Here is a 14,315-nt window from a genome sequence, read left to right as displayed (position 1 = left end):
CAGTTTTAGTCTGTTTTTTTGGCTTTAAATCCATAGTGTTTTAAAAAACTGATTCAGGCACATTAGTCATATAATAATATCAAATCAAAGAAAAAGCAGAAATAATGGTAAGTGATATAATATGATAATGTTGTGAAATGAATCAAATTTTAAAAGTGATTGTGATTAACTTAATTCTAAACATCAATGATCATCTTGGAACTTATAAAACTGAGTCTACAGCCGATCCTTCCTAATCATAGCATGGAGCAGAGTTCAGACTGACGAGGAGACATTTGAACCATACTTTATTTTAAATGGCACTGATTAAAACTGTCAACAATTGTGATGGATGAGTGCGAGAAAAAAATTCTTACACTTTTTACATCACCCCGTCCATGACTAAGTATGTCAAAGTATATGTTACATTTGTGTTATTGTGTTACTGTTATAGAGATTTGTACAAAAGCAGTGCATTACAAAAGTACTTTTTGCTTTTGTTCCACCCTTTAAACATGCTACTGTGTATAGGAAAGCACTTAGTTGTACCAACATGTCCCACACCATAAAGACTGGATTAGTTTTATTTGCAGACTCACTTTAACTCCCACAAACCTTATCTCATCTTTACTTTTTTTTTTTTTTTTTTTTTTTAGAAACAAAGCTTGTAGTGTATTCCCAGTTTTTATTATGGCTACAAAATATTCTCAAAAAACTTTACGCCCCTGTCATTTTCGCCTTATATGTAAACTTGGGTGTTTCTCTTCTCTTTGGGGAAAGCTTACTGTCGTTTTGGCTGCTGAAATGTTCCTCTGTTGCTAACTGATGGGAATGGAAGTCATCTTTAAGTCTTGCATTTAGCTGGAATTTCATATCTTGGCTCTGTTCCTGTGTCTTTTCGGGGAGGCAAGGAGAGGTCAAAAGTATACGGATGATTACACGCCTGACACTGACCGAATCTTCCACTATGTAATTAGTCACTCTTGGATTTTTGTCTGTCAACCCTGAGCTCTGATTTGGTTCATCTTGTACTTTTCTAAACCGCTTGTTGTTGTCTTAGAAGCAAAGAAAAACACACATGAGACAGAACAAGACTTTGTTTCATGAAATCTGCCAGAGGTTACATGAAAGAATGAAAGAAATGCACTAATTGGTTATAGAGCATCATTAGTTATTATAAACACATTTTTCAGATGAATGGATCTTATTGTAAAACCAAGATTTAAGTCAATTAGGCTGATTTGAAGCTTGCACTTTCAGTAGCTCCAATTCAATGATAGCATGTGCTGTGTAAAGCAGTTATTACATGCTGTCTTCATAGTGTGTAAAACTAATAATGGACTATACTATATGTATATGTAGGCTATGTGTAATACTGAAGTGCTCTGGTGTAAGGAAACACGCCAAATTTCTTCTGGTTGTTTATTTTCTAAACACAAGGGCTACTGTAGGCCATAACCTACGTCAAAACAAGAGCAACACAACAGCAGTCTCAAATCCTAGAGCCAGTCTCCAAAAAACAGAGCAGTAAATGACCAATAGAAACTTCAAATCAACATGTCGGCATAGCAACTGTTGTGGACATTAGACTCCTTTTGCAGGCTCTAATGTACGTTGAAGCAAAGACAAAGAGTTTATTTCTTGCAAGAAGTAGGTCCGACAGCATCTCCCCCTAATCTACGACCCCGAATGATGGAAATCACAAGGTTTACATAGTTTGATATGACCAGAGGACACACATTTCAAAGTGCAGATGTGACACTGATACTGAGGTGTGGTCAGATGAGCTCCTGGAGGCGTTCATGAGCTGGATCACCTCAGGATGGAACATGTGGAGTTAAAACAATACAAGCTGTGATACGCTTCAAACGAGAGGGATCTGAAAGCAACTGTATGGTCTGATCGCTTCTATCTTCACTTACATTACAACACATCTTAACAAGATTAGCAACCAAAAGGGAACAAAAGGGTTTACACGAAAGGTTTTCAAACACTGTCCTTGACGACCAAACCAAATGAGTTTTAGTTACAAGACCATGTGATTTCTAAAAGGTAAAATAATCACACAATATTTTAATTTCATTTACAGCAACCAAGTGTCACATATAAAAGCATTTACATTAAAAGCAATATAAATAGGTAAAAGAACAACAAAAGGTGTCAACTCTGAACTAAACACAATATCAGATCATTACAATACAAATACTATATTACAATAAAGAAAATAATACCTTATATTTCATTAATATTATTAGCAGTGTATGAAAAAACTTTGCAAACACCTTTTCCTTGTGGAGGTGTGTTTGTCAATTCCAATTCTCACCACTGTTACCACTGCAGTAGTATGGTGCAGGTTATGCCCTGGCAATGCTTTTAAAGTCTTCCATTGTGAAAAACATTCTGCACACTTTTGGTCGTGTCTGTTCTAAAGTTACAGAATACTATTACTCAAAATCTGAACAGGTTTTTTGAGTGCAATAAGGGAGAGTTAAGGGGAAAACAATAAATTATGTCATTATTCTCATAGAGTGTGATGTGATGTTTCAAGAAAATTATAGGTTATAACTTGGGTATTTATGGTATTTCATCAAAGTTATTCATAGTTTGATAATAGAACAGAAAATACATAACTTTGAACCCCTTTGAACAGTAAGTCACAAGATGTATTTACCTTTTGGAAGCTGAAAATGGTTTGCAGCCAGCATCCACCTTTAAAAATACTAAAAGGAAAAGGCCATCCAGGACCCTTTGCTATCAGACATACAGTATTGAATATATAAATCACAAAGTTGATTTGCTGTGGAAACTGGGGAACAGAAAAGTTGGAAGTAATGAACATGAAATATTACTTAAAGTCATAAAATAAGCAGGTTAAGTTACTTTATTTTAATGAATACCCATAGTTCAAAGTTCACATCACCAATATAACTTATGTCTCCCTTTAAACCCCCTCCTCCCCGTAGCACGTGTGACATCATTGTTTACATAGCTAATGCATCCATCCTGCCCACACTGCTCAGCTCTTCTAGGGTTACCAACAGGGCCTGTGCTAGCGTTTGGTATTTCCTTTAACTTTACTTTTAACAGGTCACCATAGTAAATCCACCTCTGTTTAGAAACATGTGCTGTAGGTTTTTCGGTCAGATGCCCATCCCTGCACAATCCACACTAAGTCATGGTTAATAGCACCACTTGAGACTTACAAGTGGGCGATAGTCACACAAATAAATCTTGACATATTTGTTAAAATTAAAACCATATTCAGACAATATTATGGCAGATCATTAGATGTGTGTTTAAACATGTCTGTAAATGCTGTAGTTAAGGTTTAAATATCACATAATGAACCATAAAATACACCACCAAAGAGGACAAATGTATATGTTTTCTAAAATTGCACCTTTCTGGATTAGTTTATACTCTATATTCGAATTTTACATACATACAAAGTTGGGTGATATGAAATTAATCCTGCTTTTTTTCTTCCTTATACTAATTGATTATGATTTTCAGTTACATTTTAACAACTAGGAAAAATGTCTTGTATTAATTTGAGGAACACAAAACAGATCGAATGTGTCAGTGACTTTTAACACATTGTTTCCCAATTCTGAACTCAGCTCCAAACCACATGCTTTTATTGACAGGGGATTGGCTGTAGACCTCTGCATTAAAAGCTCCAAATGTGCTTATAATTTACTATTTAAAACTACTGAAGATGGGTTGGATTAAAATTTGATTGATTTACCCAACCTTCCAAAACCACCGCAACAGCGACACAGTCAGTTCTCACCATCATCTTGTATCTTCCACTTCTACTGGTGACTGACAGGTACAAAACTACACTGTGTCGTGACTTCGCACCTTCCTAATATGGCTGTCTGCACTCAAACCACATGTACCACGCAACTACAGTGATATACATAGGCAGTACTGTATGTGATGCTTGCACATACTTGCCTTGGAGATTGAGTGACTGACGGTTGTACTTTACTACGGCTCCTTATCACCTCCAGCCTGTCAAAGCCCTGCACATTGTGAGAGCGCGACGAGACAGGCGGTAAACGCACATCATTAAAGCTCTATAGCACTATGACAGATATGTCAATAGAAACATTCAACACTCGCCAACTGTAGTAATAATTCTATACAGACAATAATCTCATCAGTTTGAAGTTCTTTGTATTTTGTAATTGCCGTATAATAGTATAGTGTAGTGAAAGGATAGTATTTTTATTGCATTTAACAATCAATCTGCTCCTGAAAGTTCACACTTCACTGTGATTGGTCAAATCTAAATTCTCACTAGAGCCATAAATGTGTTAACCCACTGGAGACGTTGGTGGGAAAAAGTTGAGGATTATGTTATAGAAATACTGAATCACACTTTGAGGATATGACCAAAATATCTGATTGTCTCAGAGATGAGTTCATGATTTGATCTTATCACCATATACTTTTGTTCTAGATTTATCACTGACCACCATATAAAATTATGTCTGTAAACCTAACAAATGTTTTCATATGCTCACAGTTGTGACAGAGGCCGTTACGTCTTCGTCCCGACTGACTTCTCTCCCACCAAGTAAGCCTGCCTCGACTCTCACATCTCAATTCCCCAATATCAACAGTAAAAACCCCAGCAGTAACAGTGTAATTATAGCCACGCGGTTTTGCAGGAAGTTTCCCGATGAGTAACAGCTTCTCTTTTGTTTTGTTTCTGTGTGTCCCGCGGTTGCTAGAGGGAACCGGTGGATCAAATCACAGAATTATGTCCAGTGGTGCTGGTGGGCTGGGCTTGGAGAAGAATGTCTTAACCCAGAACACCAGTGGAACTTATTTCTCTTCATGTGAGTAAGAGCAACTTTCCACCCAGGCTCAGAGATGTCAGCATGTGTATAAGAACCTGAGTCACTTTTACGGAGGATTTAAAGCTTTGGCTGGAAACTGAAAAGCTGTAAAAAATAAGCTAAAAAATGTGCTCTGGAAAATATAAATTCAAATAGTTAAAATAACTTTAGTGAAACATGTTTTTGCTTTAGTGGCACTTGTGGCTCTTACAGAATAGCAACAGATACTTACATAATAACTGTCTCCACTAAGCCAATTGACTTTTTTTAAAGGTGCTAGTAACTTTTTTAATACGTTGCCTGGAATGTTCCATACTATGTCATTAAACTTATCTATCTTGCATTTATTCAATTACAGGTGTTTGTATTGCTAAAGTATACATAGTTAAACATGCATTTCTATTGTAAGCGAACTTACCTCTCCACAGACCTGACATGTAATTTAACACCTGTTTAGTTTAATGCCATACTGCCGAACATTCCAGGAGGCCATAATATCACCATGGAAACAAGTAGGTGGCGAAACCTCAAAAATATCAAACATTTTTACATGACTGTGGGGTGTGGAACAAAATGCTGCAATGTCAGCAAAAGATGGTGCCAAGCTCTACACCCTGCACTTTTAGCAGTTTATCTTAATGAGTAACAGTTTCGGGTTAAACGAGGTTAAGAAACAAAGACTCTAGATACAGTTCATCAGGATTATTTATTTGAAACTTTCATGCATGGCTCTTATTTAATCACACACAGATCCCCCATGTGAGCAGGTTAACAACTCAGTCTGACAAAAAAAAAAAATATTTCTAAGCTTTAAAAAGACAAAATGAACCTTCACCAAAGACCAACAGATGGAAGTGTGGCATGTATCTATAGTGTTTTATAAGTCCAGCTGCAGAGTTCATTAAATGGTCACACTCTGAGTCTTCAGTAGCCACAGTCGCCTTGGGGCTGGCTGACAGGAACATGGCAGTTATTCTCTCCGACCACTATAAGTCGCCTAATCACAAAATATGAGGGAAATATTCTAAAATGAAATGCATAAATAAAAATATAAAGCTATATGTGTCATGTACGTCTTATAACAAATAAGTTCCCTGTCTAAACAACTGCTGTATTTGTACTGTTGAATTTGAATGTCGATGTACTTTATGTACTTTGTTAGTAAAAGCATCAATGATCTATATTAAAACATGGATATGTAGGTATTTTCTGCACAATTTGGTGATATAATGTGGATCACAGTAGATCACAGTACACCACATAGTCCACTTTAGCATCACAGTACTCTCTAACCCTTTACCTCCTCCTTCCAGCCTCTGTGGGGGTGAGCAGCAGCACATATGCCTCCTCCTCAGGTGTGTACCTGAGCGGAGACTCCTCGGGCGGGGGAGATGGCGTGGGGGGCTTCCTGGATGTGGAGGGCTATGGCAGCAGTGGTGGAGGAGGTGGAGGAGGGGGGAGCAGTTACATGGCCAGCTCCACCTCTGTGTCCAAGGTGAGGTCCAGCAACTCAACAGGGGGAGGCAGGAGGACGCAGACCGCCAGCTCATCCGGAGGAATCTCACCCTCCACCTTCAGGGAGAGGAAGACCGTCTCCAGCCGCTCTGGAGGTTATGATGGTGAGATGTGATGGTTGGCTTGGTTACGGTGTGGTTTTGTGAAGGGGAAGGAAGCACGGGACAATGTTGAGGTTTAAACTTCTACTTCCTGTGCTTTAGTTTTTAAATGGGCACAATGTGAGTTTGTACGTGGAGAGTCTGGAGCCTTCTGTTCTCCATGGAGATGTTGTTATTATGCCCAGAATGAGTCAGAAACAAGCAGAAAACTTGGCAGTCTCCTCAGGTATTTTCTCACAATAAAAAGCTTATAATTGAAAAAAACAAAACAAAAACTAGATAATGATACCATCCCTTGGAACATTCCAGACAAAGCAGTAATATCTTCATGAGAAAAGCAGGTGACCCCTGTGCCCCTTTAATAATACTTCAAATAAAACACACAGTAGCAAAGTATATGTGGCAGTAGTTTTTAGTTGTTCATAATATCTGTTACAATTAATCACAGTTATGATTTGTCCCATTGTTGTGTTGCAACAGAAAAGTAAAACGAGCATTAGAATGATAAAGCAAACAATTGGCAAAAAGATGAAAATTAGAAAAAAACACCAAATTCTTGAGAAGAGTCTGGTTTCATTTTTATTATTATTAAAACAAACCACTGGTGGAATGTAACAAAGTAAAAGTAGTAAAGTACTGAACTTAAGTATAAATTTCAGGTATCTATACTTTTCCCGTAAAATAAAATGTCTGTACTTCACTTAAGTACATTTTACAGTGGATACTTTCACTTCACTACATTTGAGAGCAGTATCTGTACTTTCTACTCCACTACATTCTTGAACAGCACTAAAAAGTAAATTTTTTTAAAATTTTTTTATTATTGTTTGATACCTGCTAAAAATGCTGAGGGTTTATTTTTTAATATATTTTAGTTTGAGCAAACAAAAATATACACAGATAAACAGCTAGAGAAAAAACCCCAAAACTATTAATTCAGTTTTTCTGTTGAGGAAAATTCAGCACAAATCTTTATCAAAATCTGTAAGTGGAAGCTTCATTCAATCTGTTCAAAATACTTACATTACATTTTAAAGAGATACTTTAATAGTTTTACTTAAGTTGATTTTTTTCATGTGGTACTTATCTGTATCTGTACTTTTACTTAAGTAACAAAATTGAACTTCTTCCACCACTAAAACCAGCCACACGGTTCTAAAGGAAATAGAATAAGCAACCTTTATTCAAACTAACATTTTGAAAGATTAAATGTACAATAGCTTATTATATTGAGCTTTCTGGACTTTTTGAGCACATCACATGACCATCTTGCTGGCATCCCTCACAGCTGTTGTCTGAGCGCAGAGAGGCATAGGGCCATATAGACAGAGAAGGGCGAGGTTTTAAACTTCAACTTCTTGTGTTTTCATGCAGGAAGTTCCAGTGCAAATTCTTCTCCCGAATTTACTCGGAAAGATTATGGAAACTATTGTGAGTGCGAATGACAACCATATGCATTTAGTAGGGCGATTACATAATAATCTGCCAACTTTATTTATATTTCTTTCTGTTCCTTCAAGGCGCAGGGAACTCAAGAGGAAGAAGTGAAAGCAGAGGTGACTTGTCAACAGCTGTCTTTTGACCATCTAGTCTTAACTTTTTAAAATATCTTTGTTCTTTTTTGTTCCAGAGAGCGAGATCCGAGCCAGGCTGCAGAGCGCTTCACCCTCAGCCACCAGATGTAAGATCATTCATTTCAGACACTCACATTTGCACTGCCAAAGTTACGCAACTCACTGCAAAAAAGCAACAAAAGCATCTTTATCCCCTTCAACTTCAATATGGGGCCGATTCGCACAGGCTCTGGCACATTAAACCACTATTTTTGAATTATTTCCCCGTCAGAATGTGCACTAAATCACTGCCTGAGAATTTCTTGTTGTCACATGCACAATAAAGTGAAATCCATATTAGTCACACATGTGCGTATCGTGCAGATGAAACGTATAGGGGAATGCGGGATAGTGCTAAAGAAAAACACTAAACCCTAGCGAGCATTTTTTCTTGAGTTTCATAAGAAAGTGTTTGTTGGCAACAATAGTCCACGTGAGTCACAGTTTGTGGCAGTATTTCCCACCCCAAATTTGCTGGAGTCACTCTCGGGAAGACTTTAGATGCTCCCCCTGCTGGTTAATATGAACAAATGTTATTTAAGACTTCATCTTAAATAACAATTGTTATTTAAGACTTCATCTTCATACAATTACAAGTGCGAAAGATTGAGTGAAACTTAGACAGGAAAAATAAAGAAGCATGCAGCCTGATGAAACGTATTGATCAGTTTGTGGTTTAATAATTTTCCTTTGCACAATCATATTCTGTCCCTGTGATCAGAAGTAAAGGGCAATAACAGTGATTTTTGTTTTTCGATTTGATATAAAGTTATACTATCCTCCTGAGACCTGAGCTCTTGCATGACATGCTTTGTTAATTTCTCTTTGTTATTTGGGCTGATTGGGACCTGATGAATCTAAATACAAAGAATTATCTTTTTACATTATGTAGTTTCTGAGAAAAAAATATGTAAATCAAATGTCCTCATATGTGGACATTTTAATCATTTTGATAAAACATTTGAATAATGATTTGCAAAAACTATTTATTATGACCCTGAAAACAGCAACATTTGTCCTGAATGTAAAAACAAAATGAGAAACAACAATTGTGCCTCTTGGAACAAAGTGTCTTGTGTGAAAAGCTGCTGACAGAAGCAGAAAGAAAAAAAAAAAAAAAAATTAAAATTAAATATTCTAAACATTAATCTAAACTGTTAAAAATGAATATATATATAATGTATTTGCATTGTTGTTGTACTTGTATGCTGTTATTCTTCTTCTAAAAATTTGCATTGTGGCCTAGACAACCCAAAATGTGTTGTCCACATATGAGGACACCAGGTCTCAGGAGGTTAAGGCAAGTATCATGATATTAATTCCATACCGATATGAATGAGTTTTGTATAAAAACTCCATAATAAAGAATTTGACCTTGACATAGAGAGAGTATCATTATCTCCGCTCCAGTTCAAACTTAAAAATTATGTTCAGATAAACTAAAATATACAAAAAAAATAAAATAATAAAATTTCAATAAAAAAAGCACCTTTGTCAATTTAAGTATTTATATCTTTGCATGAGGATCAATTATTTATGTTACCTTAGTACATCTCAGTATATCGACTGAATATTTATCCATCCACTCATCACTAATTCAGTCCATTTCAATTTTATTTATGTAGCACTTTTAAAAACAACTTCAGCTGCCCAAAGTGCTTCACATAAAAATCAACACAAAAAAACAAATATACAGTTAATGGAATACATGAGAGAAGAACAATAAAACACCAAGATTTCCAGTCTAGCTAGTTTTAAATGCCAGGGAGAAGAGGTGGGTTTTCATTCTCGTCTTAAACTGCGTTAAAGACTAAGACGACCTGACGCTCAGAGGAAGGCTGTTCCATCGTCTGGGCACTGCCACAGAAAAGCCTAATGATCAGATGAACACGTTTGGTAGCTTTGGGTGTTAACGTACTGCTATTATAAAAGCCCTTCATTATTCAGTTAGGAGGTGCGTCGTTCTAGTTTGAAATGTCTTGTGGGAAGATATTTTTGGCATTTGAATATTTGAATTTTTCTTAACTTTTGGAACCAATTCTCAAAAGTTTGTGTCGTATTTTCTCGCATAATTTATATTTGTTACACTCCTTAGATGCTCATCGTGGTTTTCACAGTTGACTTATACGTCTTGCCTATAGTACCTGACTTAAGCCCGTCGCTCTCAGCTGTGACGTCTCTGGAGACTCTGAACATCACAAATATAGAAGGGTCAAGATCGGGCTACATGCCAGACTACACATGCCACCAGCAGCATGTATGGAGCCTCTTTAGCCACCCGTAGACTCTCATGCACAGCTCCCCTTTCATATGTGTCACAAATGTCCTGTACATATTACTTAAAAATACACCATAGCTAAGTATATGACCTACTTTGATCTGTACATAACCATGTTTATGTGCCTGCATAGCTGCTGTCAAACACAATAAACCACTATTTTATTTGATTGTAAAACACCTAATCAGTTATTTCTGAGATGGAAAAAAAAAAAGTTACACCCACAACAACATAATAATCCCCACAAACATTATACAAAAATTGTGTGTTTCAAACTTTAATAATCATTTCATTCTTGCCCACGTTTGTGTGACAGACAGTTTATGTTTCCTTTATTTAGTCATTATAAATAAAGGTAAATAAATGAATGAAGATATGTGTTTTGTTCAGCCTCCACACAGCAACTAAACATATGTTTTAACTTAACTTAACTTCAACAACTTTCCCTTACTCCTCCTCGTCCCCCTCCCTCGCACACATCCCACCACAGCTGTGTCGGCTCTGGATTTCTGTTTGTGGCATGATGCGGACTTGTGTGTGGAGTTTAAAGAATGATGAAAAATGGGCACCGTTTTCATAGAAATACAGCACTGAAAACAAAATATATCATATCATATAATTACATTTTTATATCAAACACTAAAATGCATCACTGTCCATCTATTAGTTTAGATAAGGATTATGTGAAAGTGTGTGTGTTGTATGTATGTACACACTGTATGTATAAATATTACTGAGCATAGTGTATAATATGCAAATCTGTTTATTTATTCTGTCTGTGATTGGTCAGCTGTTCACGCTATCATTGAATTAACAACAACATTAACATTTTGGTGCTGACACAGTTTGACAATAGTGATGAACTCCACAATGTTGTGTGTGGGTTTAGTATTTCCATATTTTCAAATGTAGATAATATTTAGTATTTAGGGTGAAAGTTACTCTCTATACCAAATAAGCAGCACTTTGTTCAGTCTCAAAGAACATGGCAGGTACCAGAGAGAGTAACTATAATCCAAGTGTGTATCACATTCAGTTAAACCACCTTTCTCTTATGAAACAGCTTGACTCTTATGTTTTAGATGACATAAATACTAAACAGGTCACTGATTACATTTTAAATAATACATAATACTAAACAAGTGTATTTGTTATTATGTTATGATCTCTGTGGTAATCTCTGATTTTAGTGTCTTATTTTTATTACATTTGTATGTGTATTACACTTAGCAAAAATCCAAACTACAAAAGTATACATTTTTACAATAGTAAGCAGGGAGTCATGGTTAAGTAAGTACAATGAAAAAAAGCAAGTAATGGTTTATAGTAGTTGGACATATGCACAGAGTAGAATGCAATGACACAAATTTGTTGAAGAAATTAAAAAGCAGATTAAAGGGCTAACTGGCTAAAGTTTTGAACAATCATCTAATTAATGCAGAGTATAATTTCAATACAGTTATACACAGTATGACATTTTACAAAATCTAAAGGCTTAGCATAAATACAATATATCTACATCCAACATCACAAGACATAGATAAGAAAGAATAAAGAATTCTGCATATACTAATACTAATAATTGTCAATTTAAACTTTATTTTTCCAGGGACAGAACTGGATGACGTGAAGAAGCTGTTAAAAGGACGCTCGAGCAGCGTGAGCCCCACCCGCTCATCCTCCGCCTCCATCACTCTGCCCGTGCCCAAAAAGACCACAGCAGAACCCAAGACCGTCTCCGTGGCAACTCAGTCAGGTATTATCTAATGAGCTTCTACACACGCAGGACGCAGAGTACGCAGAGTACGCAGAGTACGCAGTCACATGGCCTCGTTCTCACACTCCATACATGGCTTCATCCAGACTCTATGATTGTTTATCAGTGCACTTTGAGTCACTGTTCAGGTATTCATGTGCACATGTTAGATAGAGGCATTATTTAAAGGTTATTGTACCCTGCTTTAGTACTCAGTTATTTCCAGATGTTTACACTTAGTTTGTTGATTAGCGCTATCACTTTAATTTTGCCTGTAAGGTATTTTCAGATATAGACTTACAGTACAGGATCAAAGTGTGGAGCTTTTGGGTAGAATTTTTCATTACGTAATTATTCAACTGTAAAAATCAGAAATGTGCGCATTAATTAAACTATCTGAGACATATAATTCATAAATAATAATCTTTCATGGTTATATAACTGCAGTATAGTAACAAAAATGTAAACTTTTGCATGCTGAGACACTTTTACATATAAAAGATGTTTGCACGGTGAAAGGATCGGTTTACCAGACCAGTAAACTCTTACAGTCCCAGTGGAATCCTTAACCTACTGGGCCAATCACAGGAATGCTGAGCTGAGCCAAAAGCCATTTTGTAAAGGATGGCCCTTCCTGTTATGGAACCAGCCAAGGTCATTGAAAACATTGTTATGAGTTAAATATAAAATTAAGTGAGCTATTTTCTATTCCAAAAAAGAATGAAAACACCACGATGCCTTTTGTATTACTGTAATATTAAGTATTTAAGTTATTGCTGTTTAAAAAAACAAGCTGGGATACCATTAGCTGCTATGGGATTATATTGAAAACTTCTAATAGACCAAGAACAAGACCAAGACAACAATCAACAATATTGATATAAAAGAATAAGTCTTCTTCCTTCTCTGATGGTGTAGTTAGGATGGCATCGGACTTGCAGACCGGAGTGTGAATCCTGCTCAGAACATGCTTTTGACTGTTGCAGGTTTTATTACCCAGCATGCCGTGTTTTTCACAACTGACAAAAGTTAAACTTAGTTTTTTGAGCAAAATAAATTGAATGTGAAACCAACAGCTTCAATGGTCCAGGCTTTTCTGTGTCAGCAGTTGAACAGTGAATACATCACAAGCTTTGGGAGCTGAAGGTTGCTGGTTTGAGTCCTGACCCTGACACTTTGAAATAGTGACATGCTCACTCATCCTGGCTTTATCACTGTTCTGTATCTAGTTTGTAATGTCATGAGTTGGCCGATAATAGTCATTTCCTCCTTACACAAACATTTTCATTATATTTTATCTTTTCAGTGTCCAGCATGTTCGACTCTGGCCTGCGATCAGACCAGTTCATCGACACCACAGGCCTCTACGACAACACCATCTCTTTTGGACAGTACAGCAGCAGTGTTAAGTCAGGCCAGTACGACACAGGCTTAAAAACCAGCGCGTACGACATGAGTGTCCGATCAGGCCAGTATGACTCCGGCGTTAAAGCGGGTACGTACAGCGGCAGTCTGGCGTCCGGGCAGTTCGACACCATGAACGGCTACAAGTCCAGCCAGTATGACATGAGTCTAAGGTCCGGGCATTACGATCTGGGCCTGAAGACGGACCACTACGACTCGGGAGTCAAGTCCAGTCAGTATGATGTCGGAGTAAAGTCGGGTCATTCCACTATTCGCTCAGCCCAATATGATAACGCTACAGTGGACGCGGCGCTGCCAGCTTTTACCTGGTCCACTGCCACTCTGCCGTCCTCGTCTGTGCCCCCTGTGAGTGCCACCAGCTACAGCTACCAGATCAGCACCAACAACATGGGAGGGTCTGTGCCACTCAGCCCTGCCTCTCCGTCCTCTCTGTCAGGTAAAAACAACATTACAAACACCACCATGCCTGCTGATAACAAAATAATGCTTTATTAGACATCACATAACTGTATTACAATTTTCATTTTATTTTTCACTAACTGGGTGTGTGGTTTTTGCACTAGAATTCTGCTGTATTAACCCTAATAATGACACGATTTGAATTGATGTGCACATTTTTCAAATTTCATATTTGGCAGTAAGTTATTAAAATAGGAGATTGACATTGATTAGGGCTTGGGACCTTTCAATTCTTTTTCAGTTATCAGTTGAATAATACATGATTTTTGGTACCATTTTCTGAACTGTGTTAATCATTCAGGAAACACAGAACTACAATGTTCACGAATTCCCGTAAAT

At 37.0% G+C, this 14,315-nt stretch overlaps 1 protein-coding gene across 1 annotated transcript in view; it reads left to right on the top strand.

The window, feature by feature from the left end:
* The window catches only part of LOC117382832 (collagen alpha-1(XVII) chain-like), a 36,424-nt gene that overhangs the window by 3,738 nt on the left and 18,371 nt on the right, over positions 1 to 14,315 (top strand). The window contains exons 3-10 of the mRNA XM_055227460.1: positions 4,514 to 4,564; positions 4,722 to 4,829; positions 6,143 to 6,448; positions 7,820 to 7,876; positions 7,966 to 8,001; positions 8,076 to 8,126; positions 11,946 to 12,092; positions 13,399 to 13,953. Of these exons, the coding sequence (XP_055083435.1) occupies positions 4,514 to 4,564; positions 4,722 to 4,829; positions 6,143 to 6,448; positions 7,820 to 7,876; positions 7,966 to 8,001; positions 8,076 to 8,126; positions 11,946 to 12,092; positions 13,399 to 13,953 (1,311 nt within the window). The remainder of the gene's footprint in view (positions 1 to 4,513; positions 4,565 to 4,721; positions 4,830 to 6,142; positions 6,449 to 7,819; positions 7,877 to 7,965; positions 8,002 to 8,075; positions 8,127 to 11,945; positions 12,093 to 13,398; positions 13,954 to 14,315) is intronic.

The sequence above is a fragment of the Periophthalmus magnuspinnatus genome, chromosome 15, assembly GCF_009829125.3.
Source record: "Periophthalmus magnuspinnatus isolate fPerMag1 chromosome 15, fPerMag1.2.pri, whole genome shotgun sequence".
Taxonomy (NCBI): Eukaryota; Metazoa; Chordata; class Actinopteri; order Gobiiformes; family Gobiidae; genus Periophthalmus; species Periophthalmus magnuspinnatus.
The sequence above is the reverse complement of the archived record's forward strand: the minus strand, read 5'-3'. Positions and strand labels throughout refer to the sequence as shown.